This window comes from Caloenas nicobarica, chromosome 3 (assembly GCF_036013445.1).
Source record: "Caloenas nicobarica isolate bCalNic1 chromosome 3, bCalNic1.hap1, whole genome shotgun sequence".
NCBI classification, from domain to species: Eukaryota; Metazoa; Chordata; class Aves; order Columbiformes; family Columbidae; genus Caloenas; species Caloenas nicobarica.
In genome coordinates, this window is record NC_088247.1 from 36,332,716 (window position 1) to 36,357,935 (window position 25,220).

Below are 25,220 nucleotides of genomic sequence, written 5' to 3' on the forward strand. Positions count from 1 at the left end.
GCCCAATGGGTTTGTTATTTCCACATTGCCACACACCTACCACATAAGCTGGGGCTGATCACGGTTTGTCCGTGCAACAGGCTTGTGAAGCAGTAGTATAAAGCAGCTACGTTTTACAGAAAACTATTTTGCCAAAACATTTGATTTTTCAAAATATTCCTCACTGTTGTAGCCAGAGACTACTAAAGCAAACGGCCTTACAGTTCTTCAGGAGAACCCAGTTAGAGAAAGTCAAAAAACCCACAGAGAAGCAGTGACAAGTATAAATGTGATAAAGAAAAATGTTGATTACCAGTCCACTAAATTGCTTCTTTCAAAGGCATCCATGTCCTTACATTGGCTAGATGAGAAGATTAAGTTTATGTGTTTTCCTTGCCTAAAGATAGCTGATGCAGGAATCCTCTTTTCAGAGCTCCTTATCTCCATTATACACATCTTACAATAGTACTGATAAGAAGCCCTGCCCAAAGTAGATTGCCTTCAATAGCTCATAAATTTATTTCTTTTTGTATTTAACATTCAACACATACGTTACTGCATATCACTTGTGACAGAAGAAAACAGAAAAAAAAATATTAGGGTTATAAAGCTGTGGTGGGGATGGACTCCACTATACCCAAGGTAAGAGCTGTCCCTTGATACACCAATATTCTTCATCCTTGATTCCTTTGCCTCAGTCCCGTGAGAATCAGCAAGCACCTCCTGTATTTAAGATTGAAAGCATCATTGCTTTCAGAAGAAAACTACTAAAATATTCACAAGGCAACACAGCCAATTTGAAACATCTGGCACTGCAGTCACTGTGCCAAGTCTATAGGCACTACAGTCACAAGGAGAAAGGCACGTTTGAGAGCCAATACACAATTATGAGGCCTCTGATCTGGCCATTTTTTTTTCTACTGTGTTTTCATAAAGCCTTTTCAGTGCTTAGTGCTTACTCCTTATAATCTCCTTTTTTAAGGGAATTTTTTAAATCTCATCCCCCTTAATGAGCTAAATTTTCATCATCAAAGCCGGAGACTTGCTCATGCTCTAAGTTACATGAGGTATAAAAGCATAGCCCAGGAGAAATTAAATTCAGCTTCAGAACTACATGAACTTGGACATTACTGAAATTAAGGTGGTAAATTTCAGGCTTTGAACAACATAAAAAATGCACGTCTTAATGACTGCTATGCAGTGAAGACTTTTATATGGGAACACAAGGAATCTTTGGGTGCTGTTTATACCAAGTCCATTCTTCAATAAAATAAAAATAATAATAATAAAAACAAACAACAACCACCCCACACACATCACATACACATTTTGTCATTGCCACTTATGGTGAAAGCCTTACCATTTCTGCAGCAACTGGCGTGCTTCTAACACACCAAATAGCACTACACAGACCAAGTTTGCTCTACATAGTACTACATAAATCTTCACATCTCCTTGTCCACTGAAGCTCTATCCATAGTATGACTTCAGTTACTGCTGCTCCTGCTGAAGCTGCAAAGGAGCAGGGAGAAAAGGACTGAGTAAAACCTGGGTTTATTGTTTCTAGGAAAGAAGTTGGACATTGTAAGATGCGAATAATGATGAGCGCAGCATAAACAATTGCAGGTTGCAACTCACAATGAGTTTGAAGGATTCCAGCCAAAAGCTTCTTTTTGATGCCATCAGGCAGCAGAGAGAGGACCCTGGGAGTGCAATTTCCACCTGCTTGCGTCGCTGCCCAGCCTCGATGGGGTGCTCTGAAAACTCACATACAGCAAGTAATATAATGTGCCTTGAAAAGTAACCATATAACTCTTTTTTCCCCCTAAGCAATCAAGTTAGGCTCATGCTTTTTTATTTTTATTGCACTGTTTTGCCATTTCACTGTCTCTCTGCTCCTAACCACTGTGCCCCCCCTACCCCCTGCCTACCCTCCTGCAGCTTAACTACTGAAAATCATTTTGATTTTATTGCTTCAAATAACAAGAATTTCAGGTCAGAACTTTCCTAGATTTAGTTGAGGCCATTTTAGAGACTCAAAAGATAGTTACTGCCTGTTCTTACAGGTTAGCTGAAAGATGTTGCCTGTTATATCTCTTAAAGGAAATATCCATGTTGAGGTTAATACAAGGCGTGATTAAAATCTTCACCTTCTCTTTGCTTTTTTCTTGTCTTGATAGTACTAGGATAATACAATATATTTAAATAGAGATGGACTGAACTTGTAATGCAAAAAAAAAGATTTATACATAAAAGATGTACTATAAACTGCTCCTATGCCATCAACATGAAACTGCAGAGGATGTAACTCAATTTTCTTCTCGTCGCAGCTCAGCTTTAGACACCTCCCAGTCAGCCCATCACTTCTCCAAGCAGGTGGCATGTGCTACTCAGTGAAGCTCCTGCCTGACACTAGTGTGCCTTTCCCCAAGGAATCCATTGCCATCAGTTCAGCTAGTTAAGCTTCCCTATTCTATGTGAAATCATCCTGCTAAAACTCATAGGTAACAATCATAGACTTGCCAATAGCAGGCCAAACACTTTTTACAAGAACATTGGTTTACAAGACTAGCAATTGCTCATGAACATGGGAACAAAACAAAAGGAGAAATACAACCTGACTAGCTTGTGAAGGACTTGCAGCCCCTTCAGAACAGGAACAAACAGATATTACCAAATGACAGGCAGTCCAGAGGTCCATGTTCTGGCAGCAGAGCCGCTGCTTTCAGAAAGAGGGTCAGAGACAGAGAAGAACAAGGCCTGGTTGAATGGAATTTCTATGTAGCTGATCCCAGAAAAGCTACAGGCTCTACACTGGGCTGGAAGGGGCAACTGGAAGAAGAGACTTCCAGATTCTCCTTCAGGACATGACAGTGAATTTACTGCTTAACCTTAGGCTAACCAGCTTATTACTTGTGTGTTGGAAGCTAGGTAACAGTTCAGTTATTGTACCTCACAAATGTAGTGAGGCTTAATTGTTAACATTTGCAAAGGGGAGAGAGAAAGTTCAGATGCAAAGGTTCACTACCACTAAGTACATACAGACGGAGAGAAAACATGTTAACTCTATTTGCTGAAGTGGTGCAATATAATTCAATTCTGCAACTGCAAACGGATCAAATGAAGAGTTACGGCAACACACACGTGCATGCGCACACATTCACCTTCAGCCCTGGTGCTGTCAGTTTGTGCAATACAAAGATGTGATCCTGAAAACCCTGCTGTGTTCATAGCCTTACAGCTCAATTCCATCTTCACAGTATGCACCAACGTGGGCAGTATCTTGTAAACATCTTAAAATACACACAGCGGAGAAGGGACTAAGATTCTGCATGTTCTATTTCAATAAAGGCAGCATAAACAAAAATATCTGTACACGTGCAAAAGGAAAACACAAGACAACATTATGCTTCATACACTCTTTAGATTTTTTTTTTTTCTTCTTTTTGCTAATGTACCACCTGTTGTTCCAGGTGTTGTGTCACCAGATGGCACAAGCATAATTCTCAAAAAGAAGTGCTGTGCTGCCATCAATGACATTTAGCAGCAGTGGTAGGATCCCCTTCAGAACAACCTAGGCAAAAAACAGCCCTAGAAGCTCAGTCACCACACAGCAGCCACAGCTGAGGAATCACAATGACAGAAGAGAGCTGAGCAGGAAGCGAGTATTGCCCGTGCGGTTCTCACGACCTCTTCACCTGCCATACAGGGATTATGGCCAGGCTCACGTAGCAGATAGAGCAGCTGTGCTTAAAGCAAAGGGCACCTGGCACCCTGCACAACCTCTGAGACAGGCAGCTGTTTCCCTGTAGTCAGGGTTCACTGGCTGACAAACGTACGTGACACATTCCTGCAGAATTACAGGACGGTGAAATGAGCAGATGAAGAGGGAAAACTCATCTTCAGCTTTAATGGCACTTCAGTCTGAGGAGAGAGAGATCAATAAACAGTTTACCACTACAAGAAATTAGTTGAGAATCCAGCCTCATCTGTTGCATTCTCTGTACCTTCCTGGAATAAACTTTTGAGAGAGAAGGAAAAAAAAAAAAAAAGGCAAGAAATCTTAAAGTATTGAGAATGATAAAAAAGCTTTTGGTTCAATCTTCCCTGCTTACTTTCTTATTTGAGAATGTTTCATGAATATGATGGGTTTTTATTAAGAAAGAGAGCTGATTCTTGGCTTTCCCCCAACTGTACGTTATTACTTGAGAGCAAATGCACTGGGCCCATTTAAGTGTGCTCTTACATAAACTTGCTTTCAATTTGTTTGCTTGCTTACCTGTTTTTCATGTATGTGATATCCTTTATGATACTGAAATAAGAAAAAAAAAGAAAAGCCCATAGCCAGGCTTTTAACAGTTTTATTTTCTTTGCTATCGGAAAAGACCATGCAAGATTTGGAAGAAAAAAAAAAAAAATTATATACCACAGTGTGAACTGTGGGGTTGTGCACGGACAGAAGTCAGACTCAATGATCCTTGTGGGTCCCTTCCAACTCAGGACATTCTATGATTCTATATGAAAATCCATTAAAAGAAAAAGCCAGTGCAATGTCCACAGGCACATTTCCAAATATCATTAACACCAGCGGACACCCACTTACCATTCAATGAAGTGAGTCACAAGTCTCAACTCATTTCACTAGGTGAATACTCATCTACTACTATACGGTAAACTGTGATAAACAGAATTGTTTATGCTTTAAAACCCTTAAGATACCCCTAAATATTTTTCCAGAAGACGTTGTAAAATAACACTCATGGTGAGCACAGACACACTGGAGATCCCAGCAAGGGACAAAGATAACGGGAGCACTGACATACGAGGAGAGGCTGAGAGCTGGGACTGTTCAGCCTGGAGAAGGTCCAGAGGGATCCTCTGATGTGTGTAAGCACCTGATGGAGGGGCTGGGAAGAAGATAGAGACAGACTCTTCTCAGTGGTGCCCAGTGACAGGACAAGAGCCAAGGAAGGGCACAGAGTGAAATAAAGGAAATTCTGTTTAAACATAAAATGCCTTCTTATTGTGAGGATGGTCACACGCTAGAACAGGTTGCCCAGAGAGCTGCTGGAATCTCTGTTCTTGGAGATCCTCAAAACCTGGGTGGACGCAGCCCAAGAAACCTGCTCTGGCTGAGCCAGCTTGAGTTGGGGGGGTGGACTAGGCAGCTCCAAAGGCTGCTTTCACTCTCAATGATGCAATTGTCAAGTCTATACAAAAAATATGGATGTACCTCGCATTAATACTGGGAAGTGACAGTTTTCCATCAAGGCGAAGTATGCAACTCAAGAAAATTGAAAGTTCTACCACTTTCACAGAAAGACATTTCTATGTGTTGATGCCTTGTTCTGGATGTTTGGGTTTTCATGTGTACCATAAACTATCCCCAGAGTTCATCAGGGATTTATAAATTTTTGTTTCTGTTTCCAGCAGAATACGAATTATTTTAAGTACTTTTCAGTCACTTGAAACTCTGTTAATTTCCAAGTTTTAAGAAAGTTAAATAAAAATGGAATCTGTAAGTTTACACAGCTTTCTGTGACACATTCTAGCCTTAAGCTGTTCTAACACAACAGTTTAATAAATGTTCTCAGTTTCAGAAGAGTGGTATACTTGATCATTCCTCACTTTGTTTTGTGAATATTAAGTATAACCAGTGACAATCCATAAGCAAACTGCAGCAATAAACCCAGGACTTAAAAGCACACCGCTCAGCACTGAGGAAGCATGAATCCTCTTATAGTGACAGGAGAATGATATTTTAAAACCACCAATTCAAATAAAATTTGGGAAAAAAAAAAATGGCAACTTTAGAACAATTTTATATTTGAGAATAACTTGGGTTCACACCTGGAAAGGCCCACTGCTTTTATAGTTATTTCTCACAGTACATGTGTTCTTTTAATTCAGAAGGATCACTTCAGTAGGCCCTAAGGCCCTGCAGCACATCAAGTAAAGCACTTAATGCAAGTATTCTCATCAGTATAGCAAATGAATCACCAGTGGAATTTAAAATAGAATTAAAAGCTACATCTTCCTTTGCCTGTGTAGCTTCAAAATGCCTATAGTTGTTTCTGCACAAAATAAATACTTTTAGATTACTCGATAGTTACCTAAAGTGTTGATTATACATAGACAGCAAATAAAGTATACTAACTTAGTGTAAATCAAGATCTTATGGTTTATTGCATTTGTTTACAATTTTTGTGGTGGATTTTTTGGTGTAGCTTGACCTGAAACTATTGGACATATCTACATGGGTTTTTTTCCAAAATTCGACTCTTATCACACAGTGATCAATTCTTTACATTCATCTTTTGTAGCTCTCAATTCCAGTTTTCCAGAGTTCAGGAGTACTAACACTATTGAAAAAGTACAAGTTCAAATATACCTATACAAACAGACAAACTAGACAGAATATTGCAGATAAGGCTACTTTTTTTTTTTTTAATATATATACATATATAAATTTGTTTAAACCAGGCACAAAGAACTTTGGAACACACAATACTGAAAGCCACCTATGATAATCTTTGAAGGTTAGGTGTTTGCAAATCCCACAGTCAAACATTCGTCTCTATAGCTTTAACAATGAATACACAGATCATTTATTTCCCCAGCACTTCAAGTGAATTGTACCTTAAACACAGTGGTTCTAAAACTGTACCATATTTACCAGAGTAAGACAATAGATGAGCTTAATTAAGTGCTACCATGCTCTATTCAACTGTGTGCTTTACTTCGCCACAGAGCTGACTTCTCAAAGGCCAGTCCCACACCAGAGACAAAACACGCACATCTGAGCTGAGAGCAGGCAATGGCGCTCGGGTACAGTGCCGAGCTTCATCATGGAGCACGACAGTAAAAAGTACCGGCTGTGACAATCGGGGAACCCATACTTACTTACATAAATTAGGAAAACTGCATTATCGAACTGTACTTTTATGTGAAGTTCAAGCATAAACATTTTGAAATATTCCAAATTTGCCAGAAAGCTCTGAAGAACACACCCCCCAACTTTAAAGATGTATAATTCTGCACATTCAATTCCACATTAAATCACAAAACAATCATTTGCTTTTCAGCCACCTGTGAATTTAACAAAAAATCTTCATGATTTTAGATTAGCAAATGCATTTCCAACCTACAGCTTCATGTAACGTTACTAATAATACGTCTTTTTAAAGAAATTATCTTAAAACAAACATACAATATATACTGTGGGTAAAGGACACAGTGAACACATTATTTTCATTCTGTCTAACAAATACCTAGTGATTATGTGCAGTGCTCGAATGCTGATGTTAAAAACTAGGATTCCTGTTCTTCCAGTCCCATTCCACTTGTAATGAGAATTAGAACCTCAGAAGTGCACGTACAACATGGACTGTGAAGAGTACAAATTAGTGCTTGTTCCACATAGGTGCTGCTATAGGTCCCTGTGGAGCCCTTTCAACAGTCACAAATTCATCAGGGTTGTCAAAAGCTTCGTAGTGGATTAATAAATCTTGAATAGCACACTCCTCGATCTGGAAGGAAAACATAAATGTATGTCAGTGACAGGTCTACATTTACACCAGTAGCACAATTATGAACTGGCTTTACTGGTCTTGAATGCATGAAGAAGTAGCAGATGAGGCCTTTGGACAACTGCTCCTCATGGGAAACTTGAGTCACCCTGGTATCTGCTGGAAAGACAACTCAGCAGGGCGCCAGCACTACAGGAGGTTTGCACTGGTGAAAACTACCTAACACAGAAACACTCTGCTGGATCTCACTACTTACACAGGAGGACTGGTCATGGGTGAGGTCAAGGGCAGCCTTGGCTGCAGTGATCATGAGATGGTGAAGCTCAGGATCCCAAAAGATGGGAACAATAGCAGGATAACAACCTGGGACTTCAGAAGAGAAGACCACGATCTTATCAGGGACCTGCTTGGAAGAAAGTCATGGAATGTGGCCGTGAAAAGAAGAGGGGTCCAGGACAGCTGGTTGATTTTAAGGGTCACCTCCTCCAAACCCAAGAATTGTCTATGTCAATGAGCAGGAAGCCAAGCAAGAGAGGCAAGAGGCTTGTATGGATGAAAAAAGAGCTCCTAACAAAATTCAATCAAAAAGGAAGCATACAAGAGAGGGAAGCAGAGACAGGTGAGCCAGAAGAAACAGAGACACTGTCTGAGCGTGCAGTAGCAGAATTAGGAAAGTCAAAGCCCATTTGGAGTTGAATCTGGCAAGTGACATGAAGAGCAACAAGAAACGTTTCTACAGCAGGAGGGAAAACATGGGCCCACTGCCAAATGACAAAGGACATGGAAAAGGCTGGGGAATTAACAGTCTTCTTAATTTTGGTCTTTAATGGTAAGACTTGCCTTCAGCAATCCCAGGCCACAGAGACAAGAGCTTGCCAGTATCACTGCAAGGCCACTCTCAAAAAATAATTAATAAAAAAAAAAAAATCTTTGGAAAGGCTGTGGCAATAAGGGTTGGTTCCTGAGGACTGGAAGGAAGCAAATGAAATGTCATTTCTGTCTTCGGGAAGGGCAACGAGGATCTGACTAACTACTTACAAGTCACTCTCATCTTGATCTCTATGGAAGTCAAAGAGCAAGTGCTCCTGGAAGTCATTTCCAAACATATGGAGTACAAGAAGATGACTGGGAATAGTCAGCATAGATTATGAAGGGGAAATCACGCCTGCCAAACCCAGTAGCTTTCTATGGTGAGAATGCTGGCTTGGTGGATGAGGAGCAAGCATTTGATGTTGCTTACCTGAACTTTAGCAAGTCTTTCAACATTGTGTGTCCTACACCCTCATACACAAGTTTAGATATGAACTACATAAATGGACAGTGAGAGGGACTAAGAACTGGCTGAACTAGTGATCTCAAAGGGCTGTCATCACTGGCACAAAGTTCAGCTAGACACCAGTTGCTAGCATCAATGCTGAGATTGAGACTAGGGCCAGTACTGTTTAACATCATCATTAATTACCCACATGATGGGACAGAGTGCACCCTCAGCAAGGTCGTAGACAACACAAAATCAGGAGAAGTGGCTGATAAACTAGGTGGTTGTGCTGCCATTCAGAGGGACCTCAACAGGCTGGAGAAATGTGCTAGCAGGAACCTCCTTAAGTTCAAAGAGAAATGCAACATCCAGCTCTTGGGAAGAATAACCCCAAGCACCAGTAAACACTGGGGGTTGACAGACTGGTTGACAGCTTAGAATTAAAGGATCTGTGGTCCTGGTGGACAAGTTAACTATGAACCAGCAATGTCCTCATGTGGCAAAGAAAGGTGACAGCCTCCTGTGCTGTACAAGGGACAGCACTGCCAGCAGATTGGGATAGGTTACCCTTCCCCTCTACTCAGCACTGGTGAGAAACATTTGGAGTGCTGGGCCTACTTCTAGACTTCTAGTACAAGAGAGGCATGGACATACTGGAGAGAGTCCAGTGAAGTCACATAATTTTTAAGAGCTTGGAGCATCTGACATATGAGGAGACATTGAGAGCACTGCAGTTGTTCAGCATGGAGAAGGCTCAGGGAAATCTTATCAAAGTGTATAAATATCTGATGGAAGAGAGCAAAGACAACTGAGCCAGGCTGTATGCAGTAGTGCCCAGTGGCAGGACAAGAGGCAATGGCCAGAGACATGAAATACAGAAAACTGCATTTAAGTGTAATTTTTTTTTTTATTGTGAAAGTGGTTGCATACTGGAACAGGCTTCCCAGAGAGGCCACGGAGCGTCTGTCCTTGCAAGATATTCAAAAGCTGGCTGGACTCAGCCTTGAGCAACCTGCTCTAACTGACTCGGCTCTGAGTGTGGGTTTGGATTAGACCATTTCCCAGAGGTTCCTTCCAACCTCAACCACTCTCTGATGCTGTGAATGCATTAATCATAGACTCAATAGTCAATCTGACTTTAATATAGACCTCCCTTATCACGCAGCAATGTGAAGTTCTTATTAAATTACATTTAATATCACTATGTAAATGATACTAATGTATCAATACATAATTAATCCTAAAAAGTGATCTCTGAAACAGCCATTGGAAACTCCTTGTATTACTAGATGCAGTAATTTAGTGCTTTACCTGGATCAAAGCCAAAGGTTTTTCTCTGCTCCTAATAAGAGCAGCTTCTTGCTGGAGCTCTTCCTCTATAATAGCTGAAAACATGACAGGTGCTATCACAGGAGATTTAGCTGGTGATGTTGCTAACCAAGGACTGCAAAAAAATACACAAATGACATTATGAAGCAACATGAAGAACAAGGTCAGCACAATACACAGAAACAAGCTCCAGAACTTAAGCCACTGTCACACTTACTTATGACTCTCCAGCTGTGGAGAATCTAGAACATGGTCTTCCAGACCTGGGCTACTTCTCGTGGTGCACCTGGAAAAAGGCAGGAAAGGAGCATGAAAGTCACTGAGAGAGCATTCTCCTATATCATACTGCGAAGTACAAATTTACAGTAGGCAATTACAAATTTTTAGGATTTTTCCAGAAGAAGGGCGTTCGGATGTAATGCTGAATTTGTCTTTAAGTGTGATACTGTGACTAGAGAAGGCACTGATGCTCATTTCTGACTACCAGAACTTACTGGATTTTCAGCTTGAGTGTTAATTCTGACATTTCCTAACAGTTGAGCATTGAACAAAGGTTTGTGTCTTTGTTGTTTGTTTGTTTTTTTAAAAGAAGGTTTTTTACATGTAAAATAGTCAACTGCATCAACACCATTGACTATAAATGTTTGCAAATATGAGGCAAATATTGCTTCAAGATAAAAAACAAACCAAAAAATCCCAGAAACAACTCTCCTATATTCAAATTAAGCATTTCATGTGAAAGAACCAGTGCTGCAGTAGCACTAGCAGATTATTTCCTCAAGCATAAGCCCAGAAATTAGGGACTTTCAGTACATATCCTGCAACCACCTCCCATGTTCTTAAGAACAGCATAAGACTAGAATTAACAGAATTGGAAAAAAAAATCCTGAAATATCAATAGAGTTCCAAACAGCAAGATATTTTATTCAGCTGCAAAACATTAACCTCTCAACAAAAAGAAGTCACATTTGATATATTGCACTCCTTAAGAAACAAGTAGATGTCAGAAAAATCCTACATCAGTAGGAAGAGAGGGACCTATTCTTGTTATTTAATACCTATCTCTGGCAACTTTTGTGTTTCCCAGAACTCTAAAAAAGTGTTACAGCATACTGTGAAATGCTAGCAGACTTTTTTGAATTATTCGGCAGCTTTGTAAGAAACTGTAAGGGTGTTGGTATTTCAATAAATCACTCTCAATTTTCTTTAAGGCTTTCATAGTCCTCTGTAAGTGGCTGTAAACTCTTGGAAAAAGAAGAAAAATCTATAGAAAGCTATTAGAATTCCAGTAACCGCTAACTTCTCTGCCTGGAATATTTTCCCCAGAACACAACTCCAAGGACAACAAGAACAATGATTCCTACTGCTCAGCAATGAGAATGAACACAAATTTAACTGCTTAGGGAATAAAAAAAAAAAAAAAAAAAATCTCTCTCTCTCTCTAGGTATCTGCAGCAACAGCTACAAGGGTACAACAGTGGAGGCTTTCTACAGTGTCACTCCCTTGAATCAAAGCCAGCCGATACACCTTCTCCCAGGTCATATTGCTTCTGTGTTTCCACCAGGAAAGCAGAGTTCATGTTGGTCAAGATGATCCTTCCCCTCCATTTCCAGTACTGGCAGGATAGCCAGAAGTTCACTGAATGCAGGGGAAACCAAAAAAGTGTGGAACTCTCCAAACCAGGCATTTCCAGATAACCACTATTCCAGAGCTTTCAAAGAACTGACACATCAAACAACAGCTCTATAGCAAGACTGATCAAAACTGCTGTAGCGTTCTCCAGATTGAGTATCTATAATATATAGCTACAGTTCCTTTGTTTCGACCTCATTAATATCTAATGTTTTTTCTATAGGTGTTTAAGAGTAGTTAAAAATGGAAAAAGGGTAGAAAAAGTATCTTGTAAATGTTTTTTTGTTCGTTTGTTTTCTGTTTTATCTTCGTAAAAGAAAATCAATGGCAGGTTAGAGAATCCTATTTTATTTAAGAAAGGCATCAGGTCAAGCCAGATAAGTGTAATAAATGAATATGGGAATTCTATAAGGCACTGAGTCAAGTGCCACATAACCTTTTTTTTTTGTTTAAAAGTTTCTCATGCCTTTCCTATCTAGCTAATTCCTTACTCACTTTACCGATGGGTCAATCATTATTTTAGAGAATAAGTTAACTAAAAGAAATATAACCAAGTTAACATTGGTGGACACAATAAGCAGCAAAGTTCAAGCCAGTAGACAATATTAAGAGATGCTATTAATTTAGCAAAGGATAAAAATGAACAGCATGACTGTGGAACTTTATTTTGATGTCTTCTATTTGGAAGAGAATATTCCCATGCTGAAGTACAGACCGGGGCTGACTGGCTAGAAGGTGTAGCCAGGCAGCCAAACGAAGTGATTCTTCTCTGTGCTGGATTTGTTAGTCTACATACAGCAGATCATATCCAGTTTTTGGGCTCCTCAGTACAAGAAGGATGCCGTCAGGCTGGAACAAGTCCAGTGGAGGGCCACCAAGATTAGGGGCTGGAGCACACAGCAAGAACTGTGCTTTGTTAATCCTAGGAGAAGGTGGCAAAGGGGAGATCTCATTGCTGCCTTCAGCTACCTAACTGGAGGGTAGTGAAAAGATGCAGCAAGAATCTTCTTGGAGGTGCACAGCTATAGAATACGAGGCAATATATACAAGCTACAAAACAGGAAATCCCAGTTAGATATGAGAAAAAAAAATCCCACTATGGGGATGGTCATACAGTGGAACATGTTGCTCAGAAAGGTTTGAGTATCTTCACACTTTTAAGCGGTCACAACTCAACCGGACCAGACCCTGAGCAATATGATCTAGTCTGACCTATCTTGAGCACGAGGCTGAACTAGACAATCTAAATTATTCTATGATTTCAACAGCAGGGGAGTACTTTTTAGCTGAAGCCTAGATAAATCAGCTTCCAGCTTGTACTGCACTTAAGAAAAATAGTAACATAAAAAATGAGGGAAGGAAGGCGGGAAGGCAAATGCAGCTTTTGCTTGCTGGTTTAAAGACCATGTTTGTACAACTTACTAAACGCCTTTATGCTGGTATCATCCCTCAACTTTATCTCTTTTTCCACCTGCTTTAATAATGCTCACCTTCCTGCACATTTGACAGTAACCAACACCTATCCAGCCCATTTGACAGCTACACTCTCCTTCCCACTCACAATCCAAAGAACTCACAGCACTACTATAAATGAATCCAAGTAGATTAACAAACCTGTTTCAGTACAGATAAAAAATTCTTTCCAGAGTAAGACTTCTAAACAAACAAATGAACCAAAAAAAACCCAACCAACCAAAAAAACCACCACAAGAGACATTTCAAAAAACTGGAATTGATAGTTCTAGTGTCACAGCACACTCTAGTGATCAATTAAAAAATAAGTTTAAATACCTGCGTCATCTCCCTCAACTTAAATGTCTTTAAAATGTAGGAAGCAGTTCAGATATTTTGAAGCTGTTTGTACATCTGTACATCTGTGTTTCTTACTAGCAAGACACTCAGTCCAGATATTAAATGAACTGCAGATATTTCAACATGCAAGATTAATTCCTCAGCTGGCATCAAAATAACTACAAGAAATGGAACAGACGGGAAATGGGAGCTAGCTTATACAGAAAAAATGGAAAAAAAATCCTCAAAAATACAGAACTTGGAAAACTGGAAGACTTGAAAATTAAAGACTGATGCAGAGACATAAGTGGTTCTGCATGGAAACAAATAAGCCAAGTATCATCAGCACTGAACCAACCTGATTAACTCAGTTGGCTGAACTTGCCATGACTCCTGCACAGCCACCAGTATGTCCCAGCACTCAGCTCCCTGGTGTTTCTTGAGGATTTGCTTATTTGAAGCCAGTTCAGGTCCAGTGCCTCCCTGATCTAATGACTATTCTCAAAAAAGAAACACAAGGCCAGTCTCCTGCAGAACCTCTTGGGTTTTGCTGTGCCATTTGAGTCATGTACTACTCATTAGCTCATTTATTAGCCATGCCAGAACCAGGCCATTCCCACACGAAGCCACAAAGACTTGTTTCCACTAAGGCTCTTCACCGCTCCCTGGAGTAACACAGTGAAGACAACCCAGGCTGCCACAAAGTTAAATCACGTCAGGCCTATGTTTTTAGCTTGGACAATGAGCTACACAAGCACAGCTGCACAGCGTTAACTCCCACAGCTGAGCTGCCCCTGGAAACAATGCAGCCACATCCACGCAGCCCAGCTTTTGGACTGATCTGCCTTCGGACTGAATCCAGGTCACATCTCCACATTCATGACAGGGTTCATCTACGGAAAATTTCTGGGTTGCATAAATTGGAAGGTGACAGTATATGGAAGAGTGTTCACGCAACCACTGAAAATTCCTCATCCAGAGACTCAAGAAAATTGTCACTTTAATTCCTGCACAGTTTATCCAAAGGAAAAAAAAAAAGAGACAAAGCAGGAACAGTAGCCATGCAGGTATCTTCAGTGTCCCATCAGCGAGTCTGACATGAACAGATGAGGATTACTTATACTCTACGCACATGCTATTTCCTTTCCTTCAAAAGGAACGAGTAAGGCTGTGGATATTTCATCTTCACAGAAATAGGCCTTGAATGCTGCAGGCAAAAATCAGACCCTACTGTAACAGGAACTGTACAGTCAAAGAATAAAATTACCTCAAACCAGAAACACAACTCCTAACTTTCAGACAGATGAACTAGTCACCCTGGCTCTTATATCTAATAGAGGGAAATAAGCAAGCTCAGACACAATTCAAAACAACCTGAAATAGCTCTGGAAGTGCCATCATCTAGGCTCCCACTGGCTTAATGTATCATTTTCAGACAGCTAACATATTAGGCCTAGATTTAGCTCAAATAATCCACTTTGGGAGTGTGCAGACTGGCCAGACTGCATAGACTAGACAGAGCAATGCAAAAGGAAAATAAAGGACTTCATGAAGATGACAGAGTAGGTGTGACAAAGCTATAACAGCATCCAGTGCGAATTCCCTTATCACCAGCCCTTGCCATCTCCCATATGATGAAAAGCTTTATTATTTTGCTAGCAACAAAATTAATGATATCTGGTTTTCTGAAGATTTGTGCTTCATGTCCCTACATCCCCATTCACCACAATAACTTCAGCTTTATCTCTCTGTTACTGAAGAATGTCCACATATCACACACACTGTCCACACCCTTCCTACCTCTCTCCTCTAACACCATCTCACACACAGTGTTCCTATATTTCAACCCTCATTTTGATCTTTATCTACCAACAGGACACATACTACTTCTGTCCTTGGGAAACACCAGTTTAAATACAAACTGAGCAATCAAGAGGGAGGCCCAGCAGAATTTTCTTTTCCTTACAGTTTTTGGAGGGGGATGGAACACGAGTTCATAAGCAAAACTGGAAAGTAATGGGTGTCAGGTCTCCCTGTGCACCAACAGGCTCTGCAAACTCTTCTCCCTCAGTGCAGCTGTGTAAACTTGAGTCAGGTTGCTATGAACAGCGCAGAGTTGTATGGAAGAGCTATGTGAAAGCTCATGGGGTCACCCTCTCTTTGATCAAGAGCTGCATTTAAGCTCAATCCCTCAGTCTTAGGCCTTTCCTGAGCTATGCTGCAGCTATGCCCAAGCCCAGCCTTGCTGTTCCTGAGCCTGACTGGACTTGCAGGTTGGACCTCAACCCTGCCTCATCCCAGAGGACGTGTCTGCACCCACGGACTGTGGCTCGCCCTGGTTCCCATCACAGAGCCTGCCCTGCTCACCTCACTCCAGCACAGTGGGGCTGTCCCCCTGTCAGGGAGGTCACCGCCTGGCCAGTCCTGCTGTCACCCCCGCTGGACAGCTGGCTTGTGCTGCTTCCAGACCCTGGGTGGCAAAGCCTGTAACATTTTCAGCATTCAAAGTTACTGATGATGGGGGAAGAGATGCAGGTGGGTGAGCAAGTCAGTGAGGAACAAGGCTGAGATTTCTTTCCTCAGCTAAGACAGTTATTTTAACCCCAAACAGAGGTTTTACTGGAGGTAGCAAGAGGATGTGTGGCTAAAACAATTTGACCGAAGAGCAATATTGTCTAATAACTAGACATATAGATCACATGCACCTCAGAACAAGTTACTGTTGTCCTTAGAACTGTAGTTTCCCAGTAATTATAATACACAGACATAAGCAATGCATCCGTATTTCAGAAAACCCCCCTAATCCATGAAAAATTGCACCTAAAAATTAAGTCAGTTTATAAGAAAACTCAGATCAGGAAATGCCAGAACTGTGTTTGAATAAACTGATTTTATCTACTTAGTGGTTACACTGAAATACTCCTAAGCAAACTCTGTTTCATGCATGTCATAGCTGAATGCTAAGGAATATCTAATTTCTACAGAAGTTAGAAAATACAAGTTTATCAGTTTTATACATAGATATACAAATGTACACACACACACATTTTCTTTGGAGCCCGAAGTGTTTGTGTTCATATACAGAGACGCACACACACACGTACATCCATATATATAGACAAAACCACTTCGAACCTCAAACAAAATATTAGCAATGGCATTAAATTGCCTTAGTCTTTAAGCTTCCTATAAATAAGAGTATTCAGTTCATAAAATCCCATTAACAGAATCATTAAAAGAAGGCTTAAGGGATTTATTTTTTTTTTTAATGACAATTTTATCCTTTCTTACTTCAGCAAAATTTAAGCAGATTACTATGGTTCTTGTATAAAGTTTGATAAATTAGGAAAAACTGCTCTCTTACCTTATGGTGTTTTGAACTGATGAATCTTCAGTTCCTTTATATCTAGGTCTTTTGATACCAGTACCAGGTGAATTATTTGCACTCATACATTTTTCTTCTTCCATTACAAGATCACGGAATGATTTTGGCAAAGCAGAATGTAATCCAGATGACCTTTAATTATTAAAAAAAAAAAAAAAAAAACACCACAAAAGAAAAAAGAGAAGAACAACTCATTTTATACTTGCACTTTTCAAGACTTTATATTGTTCCACGATTCAGATGCCAAAGAGGGTCTTTTCAGTTACTAAAAGTAAAAATGCAATATTACTTAGCTTTCGTATCTCACCAATATGCCTGCTAGACCCCATTCATTAAATTATATCACTTTGGATCAAATAGGTAAACATCAGAAAATAAATATCTATGAGAACAGAACAAGCCAGTAGTATGGGAGTTTCATTAGGACAGAAAAAAAACCCCCGCAGCGATCAACAGCAACAACAAAAAATCCCTCCATCTCTTCTCCCCCTAACGTATCCTCTTAAAAAGCAATTTTATTTTCACATACACCTTGTCTCAGAAAAGCTGTATCTTTTCTAACAGTATTATTCCTTCAAAAGTATTCTCATGAATCGCACAACACTCTTGTACTTTTGTCCTAATTCTATTAGTTTACTTCGATGAAAGTCAAGTATAGTTGATCTTCTTTCCCCAAGATACTGAATGAGTTACTCATACCTGCCGGAAGCTCTATAAATCTACAGTGAAATTCATAAAAATTACATGTTTAGTTTTCTTTTACTTGCCCAAGTACAATGTGCACTGTTACTGAATCAGAGCCTGAGTATTATTTTTCAAAAACAAACCAATATGAAAATACAGCAATTTAGCATCATAGCTATCCTGTTCTGATCCAAAAGCCTTTTCATTTACAGAATTCAAGGCAGTTACCATTAGCCTTTCGCTTACCCAGCCACACTTTGGAGTTTATTGCTCGTACATTTGCTTTACATCTAACTTTACTAAGCATAGCATTTCCGCTCATTGACAAACATACAAAAAATATATTGGAAGAACAGCTTTTCTCATTACCTGCTCAAAGAAATAAGAGAGCAATTATAAACACTACTGAAGTAAAACAAGCTTTCTATACAATGCTAATTGTTTATGTAGCTACCATAAGAACGAAGTATTGGAAGCCAACAGACTTTCAAACTACATCTAGGTGGCATACCGTTTATGTCAATAAACATGAGAGAATTAAAACATTGCAACATTGTATCTGAAATCTTACAACAAAAGCATCTGAAAGTTATATATGATGTCTATACCCCATGCTAGACCACCTGGGCTTTAGTTTGGGTTTGTTTGTTTTGTTGGTTGGTTGTTTTAAATACTGTCTGAGTAGCACAGAAGCCACAGATAACAGAATGGGAACCTCCAGACGCAGGGGCTCAGAGTCACTTTGCACATCCTTTGTTCCTACCACCAGCTGGCACACAAGAGTCTGGGCAAGTGTTTGACTAGAATTTCCCCAAACCTCTTATACCAAGTAGGCAAATGGTTTCCTTGGGATCTGCTGTCACAGAAGCTTCTTCTGCTTCTACCAATTTAAGTAGCCTACCCATTTTCATGAAAATTCTGTACTGCAATCAGATTCACTTGTAACACAGCACCAAAGAAAAAACCAACACCCATCTCCCTCAAAATAAGTTTAGAGAAGTAACAAAGTTAATGCCTAGCTTCTTGCATGACATACTCTCAAAGTATTACTAGTGAGATTCCTCCCCCCCCAGCCCCCACCCCCCGCCTTCTAATTTCCACTTTTCTTCAAAGGAGGAAACATAGGTTCAGTCCCCCACTAACTACAAAACTGGAGGTTTATTTGGGTGGAAAAGGTAGGAATTGTTTTTGATAGAGTCTGTCTTTCAGTCAACCAAAAAAGAGCCGGAAGGTCCCACACCCTTCTGGCAAGTGAGCTCACAGGACATCCAAGATAAAGATCTCATTTCATGGGAACACAAGCTCTATGGCTTTGACTATATTGCATGTGTGGAAAGCTCAGTCTATTGCCAAATGCGCTCCAATAGTTCATCGTGAATTTACAGAATATAACTTTGCAAATTTAATATTAAAGCAGATGAGTAACACTTACCATTCTACCTTACATAAAAAAATACTTCGAATGACTAGCAGGGGCAAACACATAATTGATGGCTTGCCTGAAGCAGCTTCACATTTATTCAACAAATGCTCTTTTCCAGCAGCTAGGCATAATTTTAAATACTCATATACTTCCCACTGGTTCTTTGCTTGAACTCTTGAGCTACGGCATTTTCCAGATCAGCAGCCAGAGGACCGCTGCAGAGGAATGTACAGAAACATGTGTGGTCACCACACAAGCATTAGACTGGATTCCACCCTCCTGAGGTACACCCTGGCCTTTCCAAATCAGATGGTTTGTGTAACACAGCAGAGCCCAGATACTTTCAAAAACTGTTTAATCAGAACCTTAAGACCACAATATACTTTTTGGCGACAGTTATCTAAGCATATTCAAAAATCAGTCCACGTTTGCTTTTTTAAACACAAGAGCAGTTCATAGGCAATTGGTAGTTCAAAATTAAATAACACCCAAGAGGTAAAGAATTATCTATCAGAGAGTAGATGAATAGCATAAATAGTTAAACTATTCAGATGTCAGATCAAGGAAGTTATGCTCTGTATTTTTTACACGCCTTTTATCAGAGCTTCTCTTAATATCTTATTTCCTGAATTAAGAAATAAATCATTTAACTAGAGGCATCTAGCTCATGTGCTTAAATCAATCAGTACAAATACTCCTCAAGAGTAATTTGTCTTACACTGAAAAACAGGACTTCAGGAACAAAAAAACCCCACTCTTCTGAGGAGGCCCAGATAATTAGATAAGCTATGCAATGTCCTCCAAAAGCTACTTCAGGTTTTGATGTATCTAAAACTTGTGCATGAAAGGAAGAAGAGAAAGACCAGCCTGGAGAAAGACAGACGTCCTATACAAACATATTCATGCATAGGAGTTACCACACCTCCTTCCCTTGATACTCAAAGCCTGTCAGAGACAAGCATGTAAAACTACTGCTAGAAAACGGCTAGTAAAACAAAAAATTAATTTAACTGATGATATTTAAGATGACCGGTTGAAAATATCCACAAAATGCCTGTAGTAGTGATCACTGGCATCAGTTCATGCCATAACATGGTAAGTCTGGGGAAGTTCCTTTGAAGACTCGAGAAGACTCACTTGTGACCACAGATCACAGAAAGACCCCTCAATTCGCTGGGTTGACTCATGCAGGTCCCAGCCCACCTCATTAGCAGCACCCCTGGCCAGCGGCAGCTCTCCTCCCCTCATCAATGTGGACACCCCTCGGAGTCACCCATCGGGTAGCGCCTAAGAGCTTGGCTTCCCCAGTGCTGCTGCGCTGCGCCACTGATGGGCAGAAAGGTGGTGGATTTGTAACAACGCGTAAATTAGTGTGTGAATGAGCCCATGTGATTTGTATACGTAAGACTGTGTACATCATCACTGTAGATGTTAGGTTACATATTGTTTATGCACAATTATAACATTAGTAGTAAGATTAAAAATAGTAGATGGATTTTTTTTTTTAACTGAAATAAAGGATAATATAACTCATTATTTCCCGTGTTGGTCACCATCTGATTCAACCAGTCTCTCCCAGCAAATTTTAAGCCTCAGAGCTATAATTGCCCTGTGACACCTCCATTAGATACACCACATAACGAACTTGTTGCTTGACCTGCAGCATCACCTGTGTAAAGCAGGTAGGCATGTTCTTTGGAACATTTGAGAGGAGCAGCATTAAGGATTCTGAAATTCATCCACTCACTAGAATTTGCAAGACAAATCTTGCAAACCTTGTTTCTCCTATTGCGAAGGTCCCAATTACAGTTCAGAGGTCAGGCAAGAGTCTGAATCTTTACATACAAAGCAACTCATTCAATCTTTTTTTTAAGACAAAAGCATGGGCTTTGCCCAATGTTATATCAGAATAACTTTCAGGGGCTTGGGGCATAAGAGACCTCAAATTTTGGTATTTAGGTGCACATAGTTGAAAATAAATTGAGAAGACAGATATTTAAGTCCTGCTTGTATAAATCAAAAGAATTCAACCTTTTATTGAAGTCACTTGAAATGTTGTGTGCTGGATTTTTTTTTTTTTTTTAATCAGGTCATCTTAGGCAGTTCATTTTCATAAATAACTATGGTAGTAACACACCTCTATAGCTTGTAAGCTGGACACTGGAAATACATGGCATGTAACTACTCTTTTTAGTTATAATCAACCCATGATATAGAGATGACTACAGAGATTTCTTGCCCCTGCTTTCACTGACCCTTGCAGGAATCCCAGCCATCACTGTCAGAATCAAAACTTGAAGCACTTCATGCCTCGCTACCTGGAATTCACCAAACAACTGCCCACCTCAGATCAGACTGACATGGTCCCTGACAGGCCCTGTAAAATACTAAAGTCCTTTAACCACAAGGCTGAATGTACTGCATGGCATCACTAGAGAAGCAAACCTTGTTCTGATCACATAACTGGAAGTAGAATACCATTTTAGAATCAATCATTATCTGATATATAATGCATGCTTTCGGGATGATTACAAAACACTCTCACAGTTTTTCCTGTACATTGCTGATAAATATTTTGAACACTAGCTCTACTTTACCATTGTTATGGTCTGGGATATTACTGTTACTAGTATAGTCTTAAACTAAGGTAACAGCATACCAACAGATCTATGTGGAATCTCTAATAAATCTAAAGGCACTTCAAACTCAAGGTGCTGATCATAATAGTATCCACTCAAAAAAGAAAGATAACAGATATATGAAATGGAGCAGAGAAGCAAGCAGTTCTAGACAATACTTTAAACCTTTTGACACAGAACGCCTCTCCAGTAAGCAAACACTGCCAGGAAGCAGCCTACCTTTTCATCAGCCAGCTAGTGAGGTGATTTTTTTTGTCTCCATACGCCCATTAAATAGCTAACAGGCTACATGTCTGCTTTGAATGTACAGGAACATAACAGAAAGGCAAAGATTCCAGCAGATGCTTACTACTCTTATTTCTGAAAGGAGCAACCAGTTCATACAAAGGATGACAGGAGAGACAAAACACAAGAAGGAGATGGCTCTAATTGTGGAAAATAAACCTATCGTTTCAAAGAGACTCCTATTTTACTTTAAAATCTATCTAATACAAAAGGAAAACTACTACAATAGCATTTAAAGCAGCTAAATTGTGCAAAAAAGACTCCATTTAAAATAGTGACTGTGGTGAGTATGCAGCCAGCTTTGTTCCCACTGAGGCACAAAGAGGCAAGCTCTAGATAGAGCAGACTGATCGCAATTCTTCTAGGGTACCAATAGAGAAGGAAGCTGCAATAAAATTCTAGACCTTCTTGAACTGAGAAAGGGGGTGAATTGCCCAACATTTACCTCAGGTTAAACAGATGCACAGAGCTATTTATTCTGTAATAATTAAAAACATTAAATTTACACAGCTTGCAACTTTTACAGTTATGCTTTTATGCTTTCATCCAATACAAACTGTAAATGCTAAGAACAAAGCATGAATCAGGCTAGCACCTCAGTACATTCATTGTTGTAAACCTGTTCATTGAACAGATGGTAAGCCATTTTTCTATTTGATAGTGATATTAACTTGAACATTTAAATTGTGTGTAAGCAGCATTAAAAATCATCTAAAACCCATTATGCATCCTCCCACCATCAGAACTCTTTGCAGCATCTGTCACTCCCTCCAGTTCCTAGACAACTAGGTAACTTTCTTACCTATAATTTCACTCTATTTTTGCTCTACTCCAAAGTAATTCTAGCCCTTTCCCCCAGGAAGACCTAACATTTTAATGTTTTTTTGACAGATAAAAACCACTATTCATAATGGTTTTCAATAACCTCTTCTTGACTAAGTTTCAGAGCCTGTACTCAACCTTCTTTTTCTATGCTTCACTTTGATACCATCTGCAAATACCACATCACATATAGGCAAGAAACAGATGGGATGAAGTTTTCTGACTCACTATAGCAAAATTTCAAAGAACTGTGAAACTGCAACCACTGCATTTCCCTGCCCTCTTTGAATTTCTGGATTACTACCAAACGTGGATACAAATAGTTCAATGCTAGTCTTTAATGAACAGAACCTAGGCCGTTTTATTTAAGAAACTGCTTCTAAGAGACTATTCAATGTAAAACCACTTCAGAGAAAAATAAGTGATATTTGATTTATAACATACCATGCATTCCCTAGTTTTGTAACTTTAGTAGGTGGAGGTGGTGTGGTTATCAGTGTAGTAGGCTCCATGCTGCTCATTACTGATCCATTATCTTTTGCTGCCAGGGCAATCATTTTCCTTTGTTTCTGAGAAAGCTTGATTCCATGAGATGCCATTTTGCTGTGAATTGATATTGCAAAGACAGATGTAAGATCAGTGTCCTGTGAGATGACTCACCTTTCATCTTGGCAAATGAAACTGAGAAATCTTTCCTAAACCAAAATACTTTGGAGTGCCAAAAGGGGAGTACAGGTGGGGGGGGAGGAGGGGGTTGAATGGCTGAGGAACAAAAGGAGGATCAACAAACATCAAGAGTGACAGAAAGAAAAGCATCATAAAACTATTCTTCACATAGATGTCTACAAATGAAAACATGCAGAGTAGGAATAAAGTCTCCAAAAGACATGGATTACCATCAGATTATTTTCTAATTTTGTGACTTTTTAGAGACTGTCAGAAGCTTAGCTCCCTTAAACCGAAAATACTCATGCATAAGAAACGTATACAACAGCATATCACCATTCCTTTTATTCATAATAATTTGGTTTTGAAGTTATTTGGATTCTTCAGTCTTGGCTGTTCTGTTCACAGCTTCTGAATCTTACCTAGCCAGCAACCCTTTACTAGGCTCCATGTCTACTGTCCTAGCTCTCCTTTACAAGAATGACACACTTCAAAGGTCATGAAAGTCACCTTCAGTTCTCTTCCATATGCCACCAGTTAAGAAACACTAGGTTTAATCCACTGTCTCCTGAAAAAGTCCATTTATCTCCAAATGTCTTTGGGATGGCCCTTCGAGCAAGAACCACCCTCAGTTCTGTCAGAGGAAGAATTGTCAATATCAACACGTGGGTACTGGGCGGGGGGTCAGAATATGAGACAAGAAACAAACTTATCGATTACAGTACTGGTTCACAAGTAATTTACTAAGTGCTAGGGACAACAATTAGCTCTTTTTCGTTGGAAATAGGAAAGCTCAGTAGTGCAGGCCACTGATTTAAGATACTAGCTTACTAGCTCTTTCACATTTCAGCAGCTAAGACATGCTTTTGCAGTAGTTGACTGAACAAGACTACAGTAAAATAAAGGGATAAATTTTGTATGCTCACAGAAAAACCATAATGAACTGAAGTAAACAAAGCCGTTCAAAATCAAATAGGACAACTTTCCTCGTGCTTTTTTTGAACTCTGAACTGCCTGAACCACTAAGTAAATTCATAATAGCCTGGTCTATCACACTTTTCTTTTATAGATTTTGGTTTTTTACCAACCCTGAATTTGCCTTTGGCATGGTTCCACTTTTCTGCATACTTTCTTCAATTTCCATGATGGTTCTAAGATCCATGGCAGGAGGGCTGGCAGGGCTAAATGAAAAACAAAAAGTTATCTTACAAGGCACTCACTTTTACTTAGATACCACAGTTCCAGCCTTCACTGAAATCTTCTAAATCATACATAAGATTGGTAACCGGATGTATAATTTATGTCCGTTTCCTCAATTATGGTAAACCTCAAATAGAATGTTTCTGACAAAACTTTTATAAATATATACATATTTAAGAGCACACTATAAAAATACTTTCAAGACTCATCATACTATGAAACAAAAAGATGTGAACTATGATTACTCTAAAAAAAACTAGATACCTAAATCCAGGATACTTATTTAGTAGTCAACTGCTCATACTAAGTATTAGAGAGGCATGGCTCATAGCTCTTTCATGAAGGCTGAATTAGATCTTTCTTTGAAGAACAGGATTAAAATTATTTTACATGGCAAATACGACACACTTTGCAAAGTTAGAGCTCTGTACAAACACCAGTAACATTCTCGAACTTTAGGAATCAGTTTCTTTTTCCATAAATTGCCTAATTTTAAACTTTCACAGAAATTTCTAAGCTTTACATAAAACTCTAAATTAAAACCTGTGTACTTAAAGGTATTTGTAAACTAAGCTGTGTTACTAGATTCAAGGACAG

General features: G+C 39.5%; 1 protein-coding gene across 5 annotated transcripts in view; it reads right to left on the reverse strand.

The window, feature by feature from the left end:
* Window positions 1–6,146: 6,146 nt before the first annotated feature.
* IBTK (inhibitor of Bruton tyrosine kinase) overlaps window positions 6,147–25,220 on the reverse strand; it is a 62,953-nt gene continuing 43,879 nt past the window's right edge. For 3 of the 5 annotated variants that reach the window (XM_065631912.1, XM_065631910.1, XM_065631911.1), the window contains exons 24-30: window positions 24,512–24,604; window positions 23,202–23,360; window positions 16,884–17,036; window positions 15,887–16,003; window positions 10,313–10,381; window positions 10,078–10,210; window positions 6,147–7,508 (exon numbers count right to left, since the gene is read on the reverse strand). In XM_065631912.1, the coding sequence (XP_065487984.1) occupies window positions 7,383–7,508; window positions 10,078–10,210; window positions 10,313–10,381; window positions 15,887–16,003; window positions 16,884–17,036; window positions 23,202–23,360; window positions 24,512–24,604 (850 nt within the window). In that variant the 3' untranslated portion in view covers window positions 6,147–7,382. The remainder of the gene's footprint in view (window positions 7,509–10,077; window positions 10,211–10,312; window positions 10,382–15,886; window positions 16,004–16,883; window positions 17,037–23,201; window positions 23,361–24,511; window positions 24,605–25,220) is intronic. The other 2 variants (XM_065631914.1, XM_065631913.1) reach the window with 1 other exon arrangement.